General features: G+C 37.4%; 1 protein-coding gene and 1 long non-coding RNA gene across 3 annotated transcripts in view; one reads left to right on the top strand and one right to left on the bottom strand.

Annotated features, from left to right (window-relative positions):
* limch1a (LIM and calponin homology domains 1a) overlaps positions 1–23,847 on the bottom strand; it is a 120,688-nt gene that overhangs the window by 65,972 nt on the left and 30,869 nt on the right. For both annotated transcript variants that reach the window (NM_001430852.2, NM_001145577.2), the window contains 6 exon segments: positions 2,427–2,628; positions 2,706–2,816; positions 2,899–2,929; positions 5,777–5,883; positions 6,282–6,351; positions 7,342–7,412. In NM_001430852.2, coding sequence (NP_001417781.2) covers positions 2,427–2,628; positions 2,706–2,816; positions 2,899–2,929; positions 5,777–5,883; positions 6,282–6,351; positions 7,342–7,412 — 592 coding nt within the window.
* Positions 17,794–23,053, top strand: LOC147846792 (uncharacterized). The gene is made up of 3 exons (XR_015476512.1): positions 17,794–20,362; positions 20,664–21,534; positions 21,582–23,053. It is a non-coding gene; the product is annotated as an uncharacterized LOC147846792 (long non-coding RNA).

Raw genomic sequence — 23,847 nt, 5'->3', positions numbered from 1 at the left:
CATATATAAACTTTAAGTAACAAAATAAACAAATGTAAGTTTCAAACAGATAATAAACAGATTTGCCTTAGGTTCACTCGAAAAATGACTGTTTGTTGCTTGTTTAAACTAGTTATTTAAAATTAGTTGAAACAACATAATTCTGATTAATAAAGGGGCTAAGCCGGAAAGAAAATGAATGAATAAATGAATAAACACAAAATTGTTTGCTGGGAACTGAACAGATTTGTGTTGGGACAACATGAAGGAATTGTGTGGAACCCAGCATTTTTTTACAGTGTTGGTGTGTCATAATCAATCAGTCAAAATCAGCAAGAGCCAGTTTTTCAGTCATAAACTTTAAAAAAAAAAAAGACTGGTCAACCTGCCAAATAATCTTATTTTATTATGATAAAAGTCTAATGAAACCTAAAATTAAAAATATTTTGTGATTGAAAGTTTAAAATGGCACCTAGTGTCAGACTTTTGGCTTATCTTTAAAGCAAAAATCACTCACACACACATACAATTTATTGTTTAGAAGCTTTTGGGACTTTTATGTCTTTTCGGCCCCTGTCTTCAATCTGTCCGTGTCTGGATTGAGTAATGAAATGCAGCTCATGTGGACGCTCTCATGCTGAGACGAGTGTGTGTGAATGTCTGGTCGGCACAACAGCTGCACTCTCACCCCCCCACCGCACATATGTGGAAATGGAGGAATCTGCTGTCTGAATCCAGAGCTCGCGATTGTGTGCTGAGTGTGTTTTTACCATCTGCTGCTCACACATAAGGTTTTGCTGACCAGACAGACATGGAGTTTAACATAAAAAAAACAAAAAAAAAAAACATGTTCAAACCATATTTACAATTTAATGTATTATGTAGTAATTAGTACTGGTAGAGGGGCGACGCTGTGGTGCAGCAAGAAGGTCGCTGGTTCAAGCCTCGGCTGGGTCAGTTGGCCTTTCTTGCTGAATCACAAACACCAATATTTTACCAAATTTATTAAAAAACACAAATTTTATTAGTCATAGTTATAGATATTAGTCATGGATATATATATATATATATATATATATATATATATATATATATATATATATATATATATATATATATATCACTTCACGTGACGTCTTTAACCTTACTTAACTTGGATTAGGTCCAAACAAACTTTTGTTTGGATGCAATTCATTTTTGCCCAGCACTAATACATACGTAAAGGCTCATAACTTTAGAAGAGGCTCATAGATTTAGCCTTATATTTTATATCTCATGGTTTAGATCTCAGTTACAAATTATTAATTCCAGCTTTAAGTAAATATGATAAAAAAAAACAGTGATTATCTGAAATGGTATAATATTTGAGGTTTTAATATTAAAGGATTTTGTGGGACTTTTTTCAGATTTGTGCTAAACTGACTTTAGGAAACTGACTCTCTTAAAATAAGCTTTCAAGAGTTCACACTTATCTGATGATTGATTATGAAGCTTGTTTGGCATGCTGTTCCAGGAGAGAGCCCTAAGCTCATAAGATCCTCGAGCCTGGGGCTCCCTCCCGTTTGCAAGGCGAGAGGGGAGTTTGAGCTCAGGTAGATCTCAGGTAGATACTCCCCTGCTGTAGTAGCTAATAAACAGATAGTGATTGCTCTAAAGAGATGACTACTTACTAGGAGCATGTCTATGGTGCCGATTTGGATAAGTCAATTAAGTTGCATGTTTTTGGCCGGTGGGAGGAAACCGGGGAACCCGGGAGGAACCCACGTGGGCAATCATAGGCATGTGATCCTCTTGAAATCAGTTTATAAATAAACTTCACTTATTGTTTGCAACATGTTTTGTGTTATTTTGCAGTAAAATATATACAATGGTTTTTATCCTATTTTTAATTCATTTTAGACCTCAACGACTGGGTTCTGTAACTTATAACACTATATAACTCAATGTTTTAGCATAAATAAAAATTAGCATATTTAGAAAATATATATTTTATAAAATGTACGTTTACAATACAAATTCTATATAAATTTAAACATGTTTGTAGTTTTGTTGTTATGTATGTGTGTATCACATACACTTAATAAATATATAAAACACACACATTTGTTATGTATAAACAAACATTTATTTTATCGCGATTAATTAGTCGCCAAAATTACGATGAAACTCCTTAACTTCATTCACAAACAAAAGTATTTATTTGTGTCAATTAAAATGCAGTTTTAACCAATTACTTAAAAATATTTGCTTTGTTTTATATTCTCTTTAACATTCAACGTGCTTTGGCCAAAAATTCACAGCATTTCAGAACAAAATGTGAGATTTGAGTAAATGCTAGTAAAAATGTGTTTGCTCGATTTTGTGATAAATGCAGCATTAGCAAAATCCTGGAGGGACAGCACAGAACAGAATCTAACCAAAATGATAAACAAAAGAATAAGTCATACCGTCACTGTTGCAGCGAATGACTGTGTCCGGCGATGGTGTGTTCTGTGATCGTGAGCCAAACGAGTCGAGACTGTCGAACGAATCATCACGGCCGTGTCTTGGAGGAGACAGCGAATCAGAGCGCTCCGATTCCCAGCTGTCAATGTAACCACTGTCCCGTATGCTGCGCTTAGGAGAGTCTGACTCGTCATTTACACACTCCTGAACACCAAACAAAACAAAAAAGACTATGACAATCTGTTCCACAGACTCTGGGTTCTTGGTATAATCAGATTTACCTTTCGCATCATGGAAAGCAAACCCTCAAACTCTTTCAGGTCGAGTGTGGGGCCGTTATATGTCGCACAGCTGTTAGCAGCTTTCCCAAGCCAGTATATGGTTATGAGCACCTAAGCATTTATAAAACGCAGGAGAAAATAAATTGAAAATCCCAAACTTGCAGATAAACTGTGTATTTCAGTGTGTGCTTACATTCTTTAGTTTTCTACTGCAGTCAGAGCCCCTACAGCAGAAAGAAAAAAGAGAGAAGACAACTGTCAGCCCTTTCATGCTATAAATGAGCCACATCAAAGTGCCTTTAAGGAAAGTCAGTCCTTTGGGAAGCCATCTTAGTTACACCAGACAGCTGTTTTCTATAGAAGCAAGATGTACACTACAATATATTGGCTTGTTATATAATTATAACATTTTTACTAATTTCTTGAGGACACCAAGAATTTATTCATTTGATAAAACATGGTAAAACAGTAATATTGTGAAATACTATTTTAATTAAATTAAAATCCATCCAAGGTGTAATTAATTCCTTTGGGCGGCACGGTGGCTCAGTGGTTAGCACTGTCGTCTCACAGCAAGAAGGTCGCTGGTTCAAGTCCCGGCTGGGCAAGTTGGCATTTCTGTGAGGAGTTTGCATGTTCTCCCCTGTGTTCACGTGAGTTTGCTTTGGGTGCTCCTGTTTCCCCCACAGTCAAAAGACATGTACTATAGGTGAATTGGGTACGCTAAAATTGGCCAAGTGAATGTGAGTGTGTATGGGTGTTTCCCAGAACTGGGTTGCGGCTGGAAGGGCATTCACTGTGTAAAACATGTGCTGGAATAGTTGGCAGTTCATTCTGCTGTGGAAACCCCTGATAAATAAGGGACTAAGCCGAAAGAAAATGAATGAATGAATGAATGAATTATTGCTGTCATGGTGAATTTAATGCAGAATTGCATCAGTACATAAAACATTTGCAAATCAATGTTTCTATCCAATGTATTCAATAAAATGTAACCACTACTGTAGCTAATTTTTCACCAAAACAAATGCATTTTGTAATGTTATTTTGAGTTTGGAGGTGGGACATTTAAGATGATATTATTGTGTTCGATGCACTAGTTAGTTATTTAATCACATCATCTGGTGACAAAAGTCAAAGTTAAGTCAAACTTTGTTCATAGAGAACTTTAAAAGTGAGCCAAAGTGCTGTACAAAAATATACAACAAAAAAAGCATAATAGTTTATAAAATACATAAATACAAGATTTAATATAGCCAAGCTACCTAAAAAGGCATATACATTAAAATAACCTGCAGGTGTCAAATGCTAAAAAAAAAAAAGCTTTAAGAGCTGATTTTAATAAAAAACATGGAAGAGGCCTGTCTAATGGGCAGTGGCAAATCATTCCAAAGTCTAGGACCTACCACAGCAGAAGCTAGATCCCCTCTAAGCTTACGTTTTTTTTGGCCACATTCGGGAGAGGCTGATCAGCTGGCCTGAGACAATTTAGAGATTTAAAACACATAAAATAATCTTAAACTGTATTCTAAAATTCACAGGCAACCAATGAAGCAAAGCTAACACAGGGGAAATCTGCTTATATTTGAGAATACCAGTTAACAGGCGTGCTGCAGCATTTTGCACTATTTGCAAACAGGCAATAGCTGACCTGCTGCTCCCCACATGGAGTGTATTACAGTAATCTAACTGAGTGGTCAGGAAAGCATGGATTACTCTCTTTAAACTGTTGTTTTGGTATATACTGTTTTATTTTTGCTAGTTGTCTTAATTGAAAGAAGCTAGATTTAACTACCGCTCTAATCTCAGTCTCTAAAATCACTTTTTTAAGTGCATGGAGAAATTTATTCAGCACATGTGTTACCAACAAAAAAACAAGTTTTGATCAAAAAAATTGTGCTGGCAAAAATGTATTGTTATTAATCGCATACAAAATAAAAGTTTGTTTTTAGATATTTTAAGTGTCATTCATTCATTCAATCGTTCATTTTCTTTACAGTTAAGCCCCTTTATTAATCCAGGGTTGCCACAGCAGAATGAACCGCCAACTTATCCAGCACGTTTTTATGCAGAGGATGCCCTTCCAGCTGCAACCCATCTCTAGGAAACATCCACACACACTCATTTACAACGGAAAATTAGCCTACCCAATTCACCTGTACTGCATGTCTTTGGACTGTGGGGGACACCAGAGCACCCAGAGGAAACCCACGCGAACGCAGGGAGAACATGCAATCTCAACACAGAAACGCCAACTGACCCAGCTGAGGCTTGAACCACCAACCTTTATGCTGTGAGGCAACAGCACTACCTACTCCGCCACTGCATCGCTGTTTTAAGCATGTGAACTGGATATTTATTATGTATAAATACACACAAGCATGCATATAGTTTATTCATTCATTAATTTTCTTTTCGGCTTAGTTCCTTTATTAATCTGGGGTCGCCACAGCGGAATGAACCGCCAACTTATCCAGCTTATGTTTTACGCAGCGGATGCCCTTCCAGCTGCAACCCAACACTTTTAAAACAAAAAACTTTTATTTTGCATGCAATTAATCATGATTACCCTTTTACCGACACAAAAAAACGTTAAATGTCAAAAACTTAATGCCAACTTTTTTTGGTAACATTTTATTTTGTTTAATTCTCATCATTAACAAACCAATAACTATAACTTTTGCCTCAATAAACAAAAAGAAATAATAATAACAATAATAATAATAATTGTTGCTCATTTATAATTTATAATAATATATTAGGGTAGTTGTTAGGTTTAGGTACTGGGTAGGGCTAGGGATGTAGAGTAAGATCCTGCAGAATATGTACTTTATAAATGCAAATAAACAACCTGCTAAAATTGAGAGTTGGTCAGTGAAGTGCTACTGCTTTTCATGTGCATTTTTGTCATTATGTGCATCTGAGTATTTCCACACAGTGATTTTTATGAGATGTCTTAAAATGTGCATAAAATCAGTGCCAAACTGATTGCTATGATTCATCACATTCTTTTTCAGAATATAATCGGTCTGCTACTCATGTATGCACAAGCACACACATATTGCACATACGTTAAGTTTGCTCGTATAGATGTATCTTGCAGGTCTCCAGGATCGAACAGCTGTGACCCCTTCAATCCCACCTCTTCACATCCTCTCAGAAACATTGTCAGATTATCCTGAGGTGAAACAAAACACACACACAATACGTATTAATGTATGTTGCAATTATACCTCACAGTTTGTATTTTTGTAAATATTTGAAGAATAAGCAGTTATAGGTCATTTTATAATTTTCATTTTCTTTAATTTAATTTGCAACATGGTACAATACAGTACCATGAATGGTAATACCACGGTTTGTCAAGCTCATTAAAAAAAGCTTTTATATTTGAGCTTTAACTTACTTAATTCCCTGATTATTTGTATTTATCTTGACAGACACACAGACAAACTGTGACAGTATTGGATTTGTTCGGAGAGAGCACAGTGCGAAGGCTGGCCTGACACAAGCAGGCACAGAACAACACAAACACACACACAACTGAACGGACAAACACACACTAACTGAACTCACCAGTCCTGCGATGGGTGTTGGAAGTCTATTTATCTTTTTCACAAGACCTGGCTTGATTGAACTCAGCAGCCTAAAGAAATCACATGATATGAGAGAGAAATGAATGTTCATTACAATTAGCTTGGTATATTAGAATAATTTCTGAAGGATCACTGAAAACCGAGTAACTTCTGGTGAAAATTCCAGTGAACCACAGCAAAAATAAATTACATTTGTTAATATATTAAAATAGAAAGCAGCTATATTTTATAAGTGTAATAATATTTCACATAATTAAAAATTATTATCGATGCCAAACTTTTAAACAACAGTAAATTTCATGAAATCATATCATGATCACGTCATCAAAATGTATGGTTTTATTCATATAATCAATGCATTATTTTTCCTTTATAAAATAATTTCAGGCTTGACTGTAAATAAACTTGCTAATATTTTTTTTCAAAATGTGACAATTCGCCAGGCTAACACATTTTTAAGCAAAGTCAACTTATTTCTTTTTACAGTATATCAATAGGATCCATTATGATGATAATGACTTTAAAAGGGTCATTCAGAAGGAACCACATTTATCTTAATCTTAAGCACGACATTATATAATGATCCCAACATCAAAACTCATTGTTTTTTTCATATGTCAATGTTTTATTTTTATTTTATAACTGTGCTGTGCATCGATGGATTTGCTCTTTAACTTTAACTCTGAAAACTGGACTTTCAATTTACTAGAACGTCTATGTTAAGCTGCTTTGACACAATCTACATTGTAAAAGCGCTATAGAAATAATGATGAATTGAATTCATAACATAAACTTGCTATATAATATATTAGATGTAATTGTAAAATAGCTGTAAAACAATCACTTATGTGTATTTTTCCTTTATACTTCCATACTGGTGAAAGCAAATTTTCATACTGGCTTCTTATTGTTACACTGCATGTCATCAAAACACATTTAAGCACTTGCCAACAATCTCAAACTCTACAAAAAAAAAAATAGAAAAAAAATAGAAAATAGAATTTACATCCACATCAAGATTAAATTTCAGTAAAACTCACTCGCAAAGCAAAATCCCATTCTCTAGTCCACTTCTGAAGTCCTTATCCCCGAAACTTCTTCCTGTCACTGCCTGTGATGCAGAAAACAAGACAAACAATCAATCTTTTGATGAGAAGAATGAAGAGGTAACTGAATGCTAATGTAACCTGTATACTAATAATGAAGTCAAATGAATATAGTAACCTTAAATAAAATATTTCAAAAATAATGACACAGAAGAACCATTTCTGGGTTCTTTAAAGAGCCCTTCAGTAAACCAATAAAAATCTATTTATCCCTCTTTTTTCCACTGTAAAAAAAACAAACATATACCAAAAGTATGTAAACATTTATTGGATGTTAGAGTTTCTTCGTGAAAGCATTAATAACAAAAAAGATATTTAGCTTTAAAGGTGCAGTGGGTGATTGTCTTCAAAAACATTTCTTGTTGTGCTGCTTGAAAGTCTCTTCACATTCCAATAGAAATGATTAAAGTAAATGATGTAAATGTATTTATATGTATTTTTATATTCGGGGTAAGGCATAAGACTTAAAAATGTTCATCCAATTAAAATCTATAAGGCTGATAATTCCCATAATTCTGATAAGTAGCTTAAACTGTCTGTCAGCAAATGTAGATTTGTACATCTGCGCACCCCTGTTCACACAGATCTGCAATTTGCGTGTGCATACATGCCACGTTCATGACATGTGCACACGAGAGAGTGACAGCGGTATAGACAAATGCTGAATCAAAACTTTTTAAAATCCTGAATCGATATTGGAGTGACTTTTGCACACTGGAGGAAAAAGGACACCATGGCTAAAGTATTTCTTTTAGACAGGTAATGTTACGTTTTAAAACTATTTTAGTCATGCAAAGCTTAAGTAGTCTTTGTTTTTACAAATGGGCTATATGCATAGAAGTGTTGTTCAGCCACTGAAATCTCCTGGCAAAAGATTGATGTGACTATTTTCAATTTCATAAGGTGCCTTTTACAGCATCGATAATGTCGATTTTTATTTAGTTCAACAATGAAACATATTCTGCCTAGCCTGCTTTACTGAGGTGAAGTTACTTTTATATTCACATCACATTTAATTTTTAAACAATGACAACCTGTGACACACTTGTCTACCATGCTACTCCGAATATTCTGTTTTAAATGGCATGTTAGTATGGCTTAGTTAATTCATTCATTCATTTATTTTCTTGTCGGCTTAGTCCCTTTATTAATCCGGGGTCGCCACAGTAGAATGAACCGCCAACTTATCCAGCAAGTTTTTACGCAGCAGATGCCCTTCCAGCTGAAACCCATCTCTGGGAAACATCCACACACACATTCACACACACACACTTATACACTATGGACAATTTAGCCTACCCAATTCACCTGTACCACATGTCTTTGGACTGTGGGGGAAACCCACGGGAACATGCAACTCATGCAAACTCCACACAGAAACGCCAACTGAGCCGAGGCTCAAACCAGCGACCCAGCGGCCTTCTTGCTGTAAGGCGACAGCACTACCTACTGCGCCACTGCTTCGCCCAGTATGGCTTAGTAGTAACTGTAATTCCTGCACCCCGCCGTATAGCCATACAGTAATCACTTTAGGAAAAAGCCCTTGAGAGAGTGAGAACAGCGATCCTTGCATGCATGAAATATTGCACATTATGACAAGTTTTGCATTCTACACTACTAAAAATGTGCTCGATATAATCCAGTTTTTCCACTCGGAATTGTAGTATTATAAAGTACTATAAAGTTTTCTGACTGGCGAATGACATGATCTAGTGTAGGGGTGCCCAAGTGTAGGGGTGTCGAATATACACTAAATATACATGTATTACATTTGCTATGGATAATTTCCTAATTTATTTTGGTAATATTTAAAAATAACTAGAAAAACGTTACTTTAAATCATATAAACTAATGCAGTATCATTTTTAAGACTTTATAATGAACTTATAGAAACGATCCCATTAATAACACAATAAAGTTCAATGTTGAATACACAAGTCGAGCTTCTTCTGCCTTTACCTTGATTTGCTTGCAGATGTCTTTTGCATTGTCCTCTATCAGTCAAGTGACAGTATTTACATTTTAGAAGTCTCTTTCATTTACAACATTTAATTGAATCATTTAATTTCAGTTGCCATTTTTTTTTTTTTGCAGCTCAGCAATAAAACAAAACAAAAGGTTACGTTAAATTTAAAAATGGCAATCTCTGTCAAAGGCAGTTACCCCAACCACCTTCCTATCATTCTCCCTCTCTTTTCAGATGGCATGGTGGGCCAAATCAAAGGTTGCCAACTTTGGTACTATGTGCCTACTTTGGGCATCTCTGATGTAGTGGGTTGTCTGCTGTCATCTTTAAGATGCGTGTTCATGATATTAGGAGGCATGGCTTTGGATGGCAGGAGACGGACTGTTTTCAAAGATATTATGCATTTTAAGCATTTTGGCAGATTACATACTGCACCTTTAATATATACACTTAATAGGTTTAAAATAGCTTGTGCTTAAATGTTAATCCAATAGATGCTTTCTATTTTTTAAGAAAGTCTAATGATACTTTAAAGCTCACATAACATAACAGTTACAGGACGTCAACATGACATCAGATTGAAGTTGTACCCCAACATTGTGGGGACGTTGCGTTTTGTTTGGAAATGAAAATCGGGTTGTCATCAGAACCCAACATCCAACATCCAACCTAAAATCAACCAAATATCAATGCCTAATGATGCAGCTTAACGTTGTGTGGACGCTACCACTATAACGTCTATCAGACGTTGGATTTTGGTTGCCATATCTGATGAATAAATGTCAGTATTTGACATAAATATAACGCTGGTTTAAGATGATGGCTCAATGTTGATCACTTTCCAACACAACCTAAATCAACCAAATACCGTTGTTATTGGACGTCAAAATAATGCTGTCCTTTAATGCTGGCTATACATTGAGTTTTGGTCACAAGACGTCTTGTGACATTGTGTGCCTGCTGTGAAGCTTAATATAATATATATTATTGTACGTGTTTTAATATAAGTGTGAGCGTTTTCATATCCACTTTCTAAGCTTTAAACACTTAAATAATTCACTTAAACAGTCATGGCCGAAGAAGCACTAATGACGGTTATATGTGTGTGTGTGTGTGTGTGTGCGTTTACGTACTAGTCAGTGTGTAAATATGTACAATATGTGTTTATCTGTACTGTATGTATGCATAAGTGATTATATGTGTACATACAATGAAAACTAAAGTTGTATTGCATAACCTCTAATCTTTACTTAACATACTGTGCATAACAGAGAGATAAAATACTAATTTCCTCATTTCTATTGCCAAAAGGCCAAGTGCTTGACCAAGCAGCTGAGATTAGAAAAGATTATTATGCAAAACACCTTTGAATAAAGAAAAAACCTACAAACAGGCACGCAATTACCCATAAACCTGTTACCCCCTAAACCCAAACTCCTCTCAGAGCAGGAAACAGCTGACCTGTACATCAGTGTGAGGTCACTCATTGTCTATTGTCCTTTAAGGAAACCACAGTGTCACAAACGTGACCTAAAATGAACAAGCAGGAAATCAAAAGTATTAAGTATATCGCTTGGCAGTAAGTTTTTGAATGGCTTCTAGCAATGCAATGTTTTTTGTGCTATTATCAAATCTTAAAGAATGTAAAATAATTAATATATAAACATGATCTTTGCACGTGAGCGTTCAAAGTAAATGCATGTTCACATAAGCGTTTGAATCACTTGAATTTATCAAAAGAATTTGCGACATGCTCCTATTCTAAGTTGACAATGATTTGTGAAACTTTCGAGCAGAAGTGAAGCTGTTAAAAAAAAAGTTTCCCTGTTTTTGTTAAAATAAAAGCTGTCACGGTTGTGGATCTATCTGCTCTTCCATGATGTGTCTGCGTGGTGCGATTGTTTATTTGTGTTTGCGGTGTGTGTTTGCGTTTGTCTCTGTGTTTGTGTGAGTCGCGTGGCTGTCGGTGTTGTTGTTGTTTTCATGTTATCAGCTGGGCGGTCACATGATCATGGTCATCGGTCGCCTAGCACCGCTCAGCTGATTATTGCGCTCCAGGTGTAGCGCATTTACTGTGGCTATAAATGTTCAGCGTTCCTGTCTCACCTTGTCAGTTCGTTGTCCTCACTTGTCTCTGTGTCCTTTGTCAGGCTCTCCCCGTTGAGTTCGCTGGTTAGTGTGCTGGTTGAAGTTTCTCCTCCGATGATCTTTTGATTCGCTCTGTTGACGGAGATTGGAGTGCTCCCCGATGAACTTTTGATACGCTCTGTTGACGGAGATTGAGGTTCTTCCTGATGAACTCTTTATTCTCTGTTGACTGTGATTATTTGCTTCTATGACCTTCGACTTCCAGCCACCCAGTCTCTCTGTGTTATTTTGTGTGCATTAATAAAACTGTCACTTGCACTTGGGTTCCTTCGTCATCTTTGACTTGTGACAGAACGAACTGACCAGTATGGACCCAGCAAGTACATCGGAAGTTCAGGAGATCCTGTCTCGCAGCATCGCTCGCCTAGACCATCAAGACCAACAGATGAAGGTAACCAGTCAGGCCATTCAAGCGCTTGTTAACCAGGTCTCCGAACTCACCACTCAAGTCCAGCGTCTCAGCACGGGTCTCGCTGCCGGATCCGCTCGGCCACCTCCTCCTGTTGATCCACCAGCCAGCCCAGCTGTTATCGAAACCCGCTCCACCGAACCACGACTACCTCCGCCGCAGAGTTACGCGGGCGAACCCCATTTATGTCGAGCCTTCCTGGCAAAATGTTCGCTATACATCGCTCTCCAGCCCTCGTCTTTTCCCAGCGAGCAGAGCAAAGTAGCCTTTTTGATCAATCTGCTAACAGGTAAAGCGGCATTATGGGGAACTACGGTTTGGGAGAACAAGAATCCCTGTTGTAACACCTTCAAAGCCTTTTCAGAAGAACTTAAAGTGGTGTTTGATCAAGCGGCTTCGGGCAGAGAGGCGTCCAGAAAGCTGGCAGAGTTCCGTCAGGGAGATCAGAGCGTTGTGGACTATTCAATTGAGTTTCGTACGCTGGCAGCGGAGTGTGGCTGGAACAGCGAGGCGCAGTGGGACATGTTTTTTCATGGATTAGCGGAGCACATCAAGGACGAGATCTACGCGCTGGAGTTGCCGAAGACACTCGAAGGTCTCATTAATCTGGCTGTTAGAGTGGACAATCGTCTCCAACGCAGACATTTTCACAAGGAGCCCCGTCTTCAGCGCCTGGCTTCGCAGACCTGTTTTCAAGAGGCAACGCCCCCTGAATCGGAGCCCGAACCCATGCAGATGGGAAGGTTTCGCCTTTCTGCTGAGGAGAGACGTCGTCGCCGTTCTGGGGGTTTGTGTATGTACTGTGGAGTTGGGGGTCATTTTGTGGCTTTTTGTCCGGCCAAAAATGATAAGCCATCTATGGGTAAGAGTTTATTGGTGGGTGAAATTATGCCTAAAAAGAACTCTGCTAATATGACTTCCTTACCTATCAAACTGTGTTTTAACTCCACTTCTCACACATGCCACGCCCTCATCGACTCCGGAGCCGAGGGGAATTTTATTGATTCTAAATTAGCGAACAGTCTGAAGATCCCTATTTTTCCTCTTTCCTCTCCTATAGCGGTGCACGCTCTTAGTGGATTGTCTCTTCCGACCATCACACACATTACTGCTCCCATAAGACTCATTACTTCTGGAAATCACACAGAACTCATTACATTTTTTCTCACTGACACTATTGATACTTCTGTTATTTTGGGACATCCGTGGTTAGTCTTACATAAACCTCACATTAATTGGGGTCATAATGCAGTTTTTTCCTGGAGTGAGAGCTGTCATGAATCTTGTTTATTGTCTGCCTGTCCTAATGTTCCTTGTTCTGTGTTTCAGGAGGAGCAGGTGGATCTGTCAAACGTGCCTCGTGAGTACCACGACCTGAAGAGAGTGTTCAGTAAGTCTCGGGCTGCTTCTCTACCTCCTCACCGTCCCTATGACTGTGCTATAGACTTATTGCCAGGTACGTCTCCGCCTAAGGGCAAGTTATATTCGCTGTCTGTTCCAGAGAGGGAGGCTATGGAGAAATATATTTCTGATTCTCTAGCAGCCAAGATCATCCGCCCGTCTTCTTCACCGGCGGGGGCGGGATTTTTTTTTTGTGAAAAAGAAGGATGGTTCTCTTCGTCCGTGCATTGACTGTCGAGGGCTGAACAGCATCACGGTTAAGAATACGTATCCTTTGCCGTTGATGTCTTCAGCCTTCGAGCGCCAGCAGGGGGCGAACTTTTTCACAAAATTAGATCTCCGCAATGCTTATCATTTGGTTCGCATAAGACCCGGGGATGAGTGGAAGACCGCGTTTAACACCCCTAGAGGGCATTTTGAGTACTGCGTTCTTTGACTTGTGACAAAAGCTCTATGTTTAAAAGCATGATAAAAACAGATTTTTAAATGAACAATTTACACAGAAAATACACATTGTATAATCCTTTACTTTTCTTTTTGTTTTAAACATGTTTGAGTTTCAATCTTTACAAAAAAAGATATTTTGAAGAATGTTAGCCACTGATTTCAATATGATGTTTTAGCACTACTATAAATGTACCGGTTTTTAAAATTCTTCAAACCATCTTTCAAACAGAAAAATAAAACTGATAAAGATTTGGAACCACTTGAAAGGGAGTCAATTTTTATTTTCAGGTAACTTATCCTTTTAAATAATTGACTTTTAAAATAGACAACAAACTAAATTAACCCTTTCTTTTGGAATTACCCATTATCTAATAAACATATGCACCATCAATCCTCACATCTCATTCATAACAAATATAGCGGTTAGTTAATTTGTGTAAAACAAGTGAGTAAACTTGTAGCCTGAAAAGTTGATTTCATTTATAACAAGTTGATTTTCATTTATAACAGGTTTATTCTCTTTTTTTAAGTAAAGTCAACTGATTAACAGTAAATCAAAATGATCCATTATGATGACAATGACTTTAAACGAATCAACTCACAAGGAACCACATTTATTTTAATCTTCATCATCTCATATAAAATGATGCATGACACTTATGGGTAATCAGAAATTTGGCCTATTAAAGTAATAAGGAGAAACCCAGATAGAGCTATTATTCCTAAATACCAGCAGTGCTGTCCCTGACTGAGTGTCGCACATGTTGCTCTAGACACACTGCTGAAGAATGCAGACCCTGCGAACAGTTTACAATCATTTCATGCTGCGCTTTACAGTTTATGCTGCACATTTCAGCCCAGATTGTTTTGCATTGCAAATAGGCTGTTACATAAGAATTGGGGGGAGTTAGAATTTATATTTCGCATAACAAATCCATTTGTGATTTTGCTTATTTCAGAGATATGTTCATTAATAAAATGCAAAGTTTCATTGTAGATGTGAAATGTCTTCTGACACGTGTTCTCTAAATCGACTATGGGTTTAGTTTTGCAGCTGTTGGTAATGGTGCTAAGGGCTAATGTTGCCAACACTGAAATACAGTATGGGTTATTGTAATAGTCAAAACACATGCTGTGTCCAAAATCATGTATTCGGTCACTTCCTATGTAGTGAATACATTATAGATGACTATACATGGAAAGTCAGACTGAGCAACCTAATTAAGACACTAAAAGACTCTAAAGCTGCCACATGTACTCAGCATGGGTAAAATCTCTGCATGGCAGGAGCAGCTGCCATAAAGACTTGCCACACACTCTACCCGTCACCACTTGCCCAATACATGTGCAAGATGGGTGCGTCACTGCAAGGGCTATCGAAGGACCATGTGCACCCAATGGTTCACACATTGAAGGTGGTGCCGTGTATCAGGATGATAATACAACAATACACACAGCAGGACTGGTGACAGAGTGGTTTGATGAACATGGAAGTGAAGTTAAACATCTCCCATGGCCTGCACAGTCACCAGGTCTAAATATTAGTGAGCCACTTTGGGGTGTTCTGGAGGAGCAATTCAGGAAATGTGTTCTCCACCAGCATGACATGACCACAATTTTGCATGAACAATGACTCAAAATATATCTGGCTACTGTGCAGGACTTGTACCTGTTATTCCCAAGATGAACTAATGCTGTGTTGGCTGCAAAAGGAGGCCCTACACCATACTAATGAATTGTTTCAATTATTGTTTCAATTTCATTATCCAACCTCTCTAGGTTTGGCTATAATTATGCATTCAGAAACGTAACACTGTTGATGGTAACAGGGCTGACAGCTTTGTTTTTTTTTTACACTTGTTGTGCTTTGTTATTTAAAATCCACAAATTGTGGCTTTCTAATGGTTTTATTTCTTTATTTTCTCACTTTATATAAATTTTTGTCTTCTAGCTGTTGGAAACAAAAACATTCATTTGGTAAATATGTGGTTGAATCAGATTTATTTTCTATTGCCATTTTCTTACCCTTAGAAAAAACGACTTATGTCAAAAGATCTAATGATTTCTGGCAAATTTGGAATCCTCTTTGGGAATTTTTAAAGACTATATTGAAAGACTCTATTTTGTGTTACTTTACCCCTTTACAAAGGACTTTACTTACAAGCTGATGAATAATGTTATAATAGAAGGCTGTATTATTGTATACTTAATGAAATGAGACCCATACCACTGTTTAGTCAGTGCAATTCTTTAAATAATAAAAAATAACTGGTACTTGTGGAAAAAACATAAAAAAAAACCTTTGTGGATGAAAATGAAAAGAAAATACAGGCTCAAAAGATCATCTTACAGATGGAAAGCAGGACAAGTTAACAATTTATTTTAAACAGCTGAAGAAATAAATCCTGTAAAGCCAAATTCTAATTATTATGTTGATTCAAGTTTTAAGACAGATCAATGTATAACTTACTTTTCAACTTTTCTTTTTGTTTATTCACTCCACTCACTGTAGAGTTACTTTTTATTGACAGCATTTGATTTGCCATTTTGTGTGTCAATTGCCAATATTTCTTGCTAGTTAATATGATGAGGCAAGCACATATAAATGATATTATGTTGTGTTTGTGTGAGGGGTAGCATGATCGCCTCACTGCAAGAAGGTCTCTGGTTTAAGCCTCAGCTGGGTCAGTTGGCATTTCTGTGTGCAGTTTGCATGTTTTCCCCATGTTCGTGTGGGTTTTCTTTGGGTGCTCCGGTTTCCCCCACAAGTCCAAAGACATGCGGTACAGGGGAATTGGGTAAGCTAAATTGTCTGTAGTGTGTGTAGATAAGCGTGTATGGATGTTTCCCAGTGATGGGTTGCAGCTGGAAGAGCATCCGCTGTGTAAAACATATGCTGGATAAGTTGGCGATTTACTCTGCTGTGGTGACCCTAGATTAATAAAGGGACTAAGCTGAAAAGAAAATGAATGAATGAATGTGTTTGTGTGCCTTATTTAGATTTTGAACCAAAACTGTACTAGTTGCACGTTTAGGTATAGGCATAGACAACACCATAATAATGCAAATAGGCCTAGGACAAAAATTTTCCATAATTAATGCCATTTTGATTCTGTAATTTGATGCTAAAAAGTAATATAAATTAATTTTAGCTTTGACACATGAGCACATCCATAGACTGCACCACTGAGCTCATTTGAATGACTTGTTCGAAACCATCAGTAGTTCTCAGGAAAATGTAAAAGTTCACCTGTCACCTGTTTTCTTTGGCTGTCAGTAAGTTTTAGCATGGAAAATGTTATGCTAACAGATGGGGAAACAATGTTTATGTTATAAATAATATATCATCAATTAAACATTAAAAATGAATGTCTCAAAAAGAAGTCATTTTTAAAGTTAATACAAATTGTAAAGAAAAAAAAACTCAAACTGTGAAGGCCTTATAGTCCTGCAAATGAGACAGAGGGATAGCAATAGAGAAAGAGGGCTGATTGATGGGAACATTTTAGGAAGAACCAAAAAAGCTTCTGGTGGCAGACAGGCAGTTCCGTTACCTTGACGCTCACAAACACACATACACACACCTGCTGGTGACAGTCCAGTCAACAGACCCGCAGGAGCAGCTCTCCTACAGGGTAGTTGCGTAAGAGGCTACAGTTCACCATAATGGCTGAGATGCCATACCAGAGCCAGCAAAACAGTCCTTTGCTCAAGCGAGCGTCCCATTAGCTGACTCAAAGCAATCTGAGTTCGCTAGGAGGATATCTCACTTACCAGCAGTTTTTGCTGAAATCGTGCTGGCTTTTGTTTTGTCACACACATATTGCAAAGTCTTGTTCCAGTAAATGTAAAGTTCACTGATATAAATCCTTGAGTACCAAACTAACATATGTTGTGCTAAAGTGAATTATGATATAATACATAACCAAGCGGTCTCCTATGAATGTATCCAGTGTTTTTCACTTTGCAAGCTGCCACTGCAAAACTGAATTTTTTTTTTTTTTTGAGAGAGAGAGAGAGAGAGAGAGAGAGAGAGAGGGGAGATATTTCTAATTAATTTCCTAAACAATTAACAGTAAATAAAACTACATGTTAAGGTGAAGTAAAATACACTCTCTGGCCACTTTATTAGGTACACCTTACTAGTACCAGGTTGGGCCCCCTTTTGCCTTCAGAACTGCCTTAATCCTTCGTGACAAGGTACTGGAAATATTCCTCAGAGATTTCGTTCCATATTGACATGATAGCATCCCGCAGTTGCTGCAGTTTTGTTGGCTGCACATCCATGATGCGAATCTCCCGTTCCACTACATCCTAAAGGTGCTCTATTGGATTGAGATCTGGTGACTGTGGGGGTCATTTGAGTACAGTGAACTCATTGTCATGTTCAAGAAACCAGTCTGAAATTATTTGCGCTTTATAACATAGGGTGTTATGAACTCTCTCTGATCCCTGAGGCTCAGCGCAGGTTGTGGACATTCAAAATTGAACCAAAAACAAAACCATTACGATTGGCTAAGATTGACAATGAAAATGTGAAAAGGTGCTTTAACCAGCGTACTAGAGAAGACTCTGTTGGAGAACTAAGAAACTAAAAAAAAAAATTTATCCTGTTCACTTCCCTGAATCCTGTTCCCTTCTTCTTCACTTCCTAAAATGTAGCATGATATCATCCTCTTGTGAAACAAAACTGCTTCATGGTAAACAAAAAGACTAAGTTGTTAGGTTGATAACCAAAAGCTACATCACAAAAAATGAAAAAGATTAGGTTAATCACATTCCTGTCAATAATGTCATTATGGTACACAAATAAATTCATAGTAACACTGCTCTTGCTGCTTTACTCAAACAATGACACCTGATACAGGAGAAATCTGAGAATGAACTGCTGTGACATCATTTAGAACAAAAGCGGGTCAAAACAAAGTTAATTTTGAGCTTTTTTCTACATTTACAGAATCTAACTCTATAGAAAAGTTTGCTTTGACTGGGAGGGGTGGTTCAATGGTCAGCACTTTTGCTTCACAGTGAGAAGGTCGCTGGTTCCAGTCCTGGCTGGGTCAGGAGGAAATTCTGTGTTGAGTTTGCGTGGGTTTCCTGCAGGTGCTCTGATTTCCCCTACAGTTCAGTGACATGCTGTATACGTGAATGGGTGAATCTAAATTGGCTGTAGTGTGTAAATAGGAGTGTGTGGGTGCTTCCCAGCACTGGGGGTTCAGGGTTGTACTCTAAATATTAAACTGAAGAAGGGATGGTGTAGTTGTATAACTGTCTGGAAAATCAGCAATATTTTTATCCCATTGTCTGATCCATTTTTGAGTATTTTTGTCTGTTTTTTTTCTTTATTTTTTTTCTTGTTATGTTTGTATAATTGTGAAAATTCTATAAACATTATAGTATTAGTAATATACAATCACCAGCCACTTTATTAGGTACACCATACTAGTATTGGGTTGGACCACATTTTGTCTTCAGAACTGCCTTAATCCTTCGTGACATATATTCAACAAGTACTGGAAATATTCCTCAGAGATTTCAGTCTAAATTGACATTATAGCATCACGCAGTTGCTGCAGATTTGTAGGCTGCACATCCATGATGTGCTTCTCCTGTTCCACCACATCCCAAAGGAGCTCTATTGGATTGAGTTCTGGTGACAGAGGAGGTCATTTGAGTACAGTGAACTCATTGTCATGTTCAAGAAACCAGTCTGAGATGATTCACGCTTTATGACATAAGGCGTTATCCTGCTGGAAGTAGCCATCAAAAGATGGGTACAATGTAGTCATAAAGGGATGGACATAGTCAGCAACAATACTTAGGTAGGCTGTGGCGTTGACACGATGCTCAATTGGTAGTAATGGACCCAAAGTGTGCCAAGAAAATATCTCACACACTATTACACCACCACCACCGGCCTCAACCATTGATACAAAGCAGGATGGATCCATGCTTTCATGCTGTTGGTGCCAAATTCTGATCCTACCATTCGAATGTCGCAGCAGAAATCGAGACTCATCAGACCAGGCAACGTTTTTCCAGTCTTCTATTGTCCAAGTTTGGTGAGCCTTTGTGAATTGTAGCCTCAGTTTCTTGTTCTTAGCTGACAGGAGTGGCAACCGGTGTGGTTGTTTTGCTGCTGTTGCCCATCTGCCTCAAGGATCGACATGTTGTGTGTTCAGAGATGCTCTTCTGCATACCTCAGTTGTAACGAGTGGTTATTTGAGTTACTTTTGCCTTTCTATCAGCTCAAACCAGTCTGGCCATTCTCCTCTGACCTCTGTCATCAACAAGACATTTGAATCCATAGAACTGCTGCTCACTGGATATTTTCTCTTCTTTAAACTATTCTCTGTATACCTTAAAGATTGTTGCGTGTGAAAATCCCAGTAGATCACCATGCCATGTTCAAAGTCACTTGAATCACCTTTCCTCCCCATTCTGATGCTCAGTTTCAACAGCAGCAGATTATCTTGTCTATGGCTGTTTCTCAATATGCGTTCTTCAGCGGTCTTGCGTCCTTGTGTTCTCGTGTAACGTCATCATCAGCTGCCTAAGTTTAGTTCCAATACTCAGGACCGCAAGTACGGAGGACGCGTGAAACTTCCCGAATGTGATCTTGATATCGAGGACGCACTGATGCAGACTTGAGCACCGAACTGGCTCTGGAAGTCCCAGAAGTCATTGCGACTGAAGGTGGGAAGCGCAGCATTTTATTTAGATTTATTATTAAAGTTCAGAGATATCACTTATTTACCTCAGGAGTTTCCCTAAATGAAACGGTGAAAGTAAACATTAATATGAATATCTTAATAAAGGAATAAACACATTAAGGGTTGTTTGTTTGCTGAAATTCGTTAAATCAGTTTTATTTATATTGTGCAGAGTACATTTATAATGTTTTATGCAAAGTATATATTTTGAAGGGGAAACAAAAAAAAATGTTGTATGAATACTGGAAACCATCAACTCACCTTGGTTTAATTTCTCCTGCTATGGATGTCAATAGCTACTAATTTTTCAAATCTGCAACCACCCGAAGATGAAAAAATAGGAATTGTTTTGCAAACTATTCAATGATCCACAGTTATCTCATAGCTGTAATTTTAGTTTTATATTCAGAAGAAACACAAATGCAAATTATCTTCTAAATGCTGCTCTCAGGAGTGGTTGATGTTGGGATGTTCACTAGCAGTATATCATCACTTGGGTTTCTCAAACTTCCTTTGACCCCTAAACAAAATACTCTGTAAGTATATCCGGGTCTTAAGTAAACTGTGCTGGAGAATTGGCCTCATGACACCATCAACAAGGACCAACACAAAACCCAAACAAAAATAGCATCATGCAGGCTCTATTCCTGCTTACAATCACCTAAGCAACAGCCTCAGCAGCAGAAAGCAGGGCTGCTCTCACAGAGGCAGAAACAGACAGGGGATGATGTCTCACAGGACACACTGTCTTAAAATACATCTGAAAATAGGCCAACTGACTAGGGCTGTTTGAAATAGACAACTCCAGCTCATCCGTCCAGACAAAGACACGCGCAGGATTAAAAAGCACTCTCTCCTGCCACTACTCGGGGAAAATTAAAAGCTGTAAAAGAACAACGGATAATGCATGTGGCCAAAAGCGGATTTAAAAATGCTCTCCTGTCCATTTGCTCAATGGGGTCTTACCCTTATCAGAATTTATGGGGGAAAACAATTGTGTGCCAGTATCATCATTTTTATGTGAGCTTCCGTTTACAGCAGTGGTGCCCAATCTTAATCCTCAATCCCCAATTAAACACACCTGAACCAGCTAATCAAGCTCTTTCTAGCTATACTAGACTTCCAGGCAGGTGTGTTGGAGGAAGTTGGAACTAATCTATGCAGGACACCGGCCCTCCAGGACCGACTTTGGACACCCCTGATTTACAGGGTTCGTACACTTTGTCCAAACTCAAATTTTAGCACTTTTCAAGCACTTTCCAGGTGCTTATTTTAAACTTTTCCATCACTTTACAAGTGTGGCGAATTACATACATACATACATACATACATACATACATACATACACAGCGCTCAGCATATACGAGCACATCCCACACAAATCACTAATGAGGTATTTTTTTTAGGATGTTTGCAATATTGTGCATATACATTAGATTCAGTACTGCAGCCAAATCTGAAGCTAACAAAGCTAACAAAATAACTTATGATAACAGTCTAAAATTTGTACATGTTAGGAAAAATTATAAAAAATATATATATTTTCCCAATATTTTGCATGAATTTGCATGTATTATCTTTCTATTTTAGTGACAAAAACTATTTTATTGCATATATCTGTTTAATAAATCTGTTTTGTTTAAATGCACCTAAAAATGTACCTATGTTCAGAGAAATTGATAAAAATATTCATTTTCAAAATGGGGTGTACTCATTTATGATGAGCACAGTACCTTCAATAATACACATATACTTCATCACATTATATCACATAATATTAATTGTTTTTTTTATTCTATAGTATTTTATATTATTCGAAGAACTGAATGATTAATTTAATGGTAAATTTGCCCAAAGTCTAACTTTGAATATCTTTCATTTAATATCTTAAATCTCATTTACTTTACATCTTAAGTGTCATCCTTCATCTAAAAATTGTATTTATTTTAATTTGAAAGATAGCAGGTGAAAAGTCAGGCATAGATTATGCTACAGGTATATCCACAGACTCCAGAGTTTTCAATTTATGCAAAAACAAAAAGATTAATTTTTATTAATAATTATTATTAGGATTTATTATTACTATTTAGTAAGATACATTATAACAAAAGCAGCACAATACGATGTTTAATAAAGCAGTTTAGAGCACTTTACCCAAAATCTAAGTACTTTTTGATTTAAAAAAGTGAGGGTAAGTGAGTAAATGATGATAATAGTTTTATTTTGAGGTCTGACCCTTTATATTTATTCATTCATTTTCTTTGCAGCTTTGTCCCTTTACTAATCAGGGGTCCCCACAGCAAAATGAACTGCCAACTTACAGACACCAAACAAAAACAGGTCATTTTTAAAGTGCTGTCGCAGAACTGTTGCCAGGCTTACAGATTATCGAGCTGAAGTTTGACTACAAAATTAAACTGCAAATCAAAATGGTAATCCCGATATCTGTCAAAAAAAAAAAAAAGAATCGTAATTAGATATTTTCCGCAAATCCCACAGCCCTACACTACAGACAGTTTAGATTACCCAATTTACCAGTACATTTCTTTGGACTGTAACGGAAACCGGAGCACCCAGAGGAAACCCAGGAGAACGTGGGGAGAACATGCAAACTCAACATAGAAAAGCCAACTGATCCAGCTCAAACCAGCGACCTTCTTGCTGTAAGGCGACGGTGCTACCCACTGCGCCACCCACTTTATATTATAGTCAGAATAAATAGTCATAGAATTAGTCTTTTAAAAACTACAAAAATGTATATTCATCATTGTACAAAAGCATTCACCCAACAAGGTTCTGCTACTGAATGAAGGATGTCACAAAATGTAATTAATATTCATAAGCAGGCTTAGCTGAACATAGCAAACAGAAAAAAAAAATTTTAAAAACACATTAAAAATTTGAGACGGATATAAAGAATTAACAAGCTGCATCATATATTCACATTATGTTTTTCTTCTTTGTTTTGGCATTGCTGGAGGCAAACTTTGTGTTCTTAAAGAAAATATAGTATTAACCCTAACGAACGAGTTATTCCCCATCCCACAAGTTTACCATTGTCACAAGGATGTACACACACATCCACCCAAAATGCTCACATACTTGTATACTTGATTCGCGAAGACTCTCCATGGGCATAACGCATTTTATACTGTAAAAACATTTATTATATGGCCTTACCCTAGCCCTACCTTTTAACCCACAGGTGTCAAAGCCAGTTCCTGGAGGGCCGCAGCTCTGCACAGTTTAGTTTCAATCCTAATTAAACACACTCAAACAAACTAATTCAGTGCGATATGATATCTGCAGAACTAAACTCTGCAGGGCTCCGGCCCTCCAGGAATTGACTTTGACAC

This window comes from Danio rerio, chromosome 1 (genome assembly GCF_052040795.2).
Source record: "Danio rerio strain M-AB ecotype USA chromosome 1, GRCz13ab, whole genome shotgun sequence".
Lineage (NCBI taxonomy): Eukaryota > Metazoa > Chordata > Actinopteri > Cypriniformes > Danionidae > Danio > Danio rerio.
The sequence above is the reverse complement of the archived record's forward strand: the minus strand, read 5'-3'. Positions and strand labels throughout refer to the sequence as shown.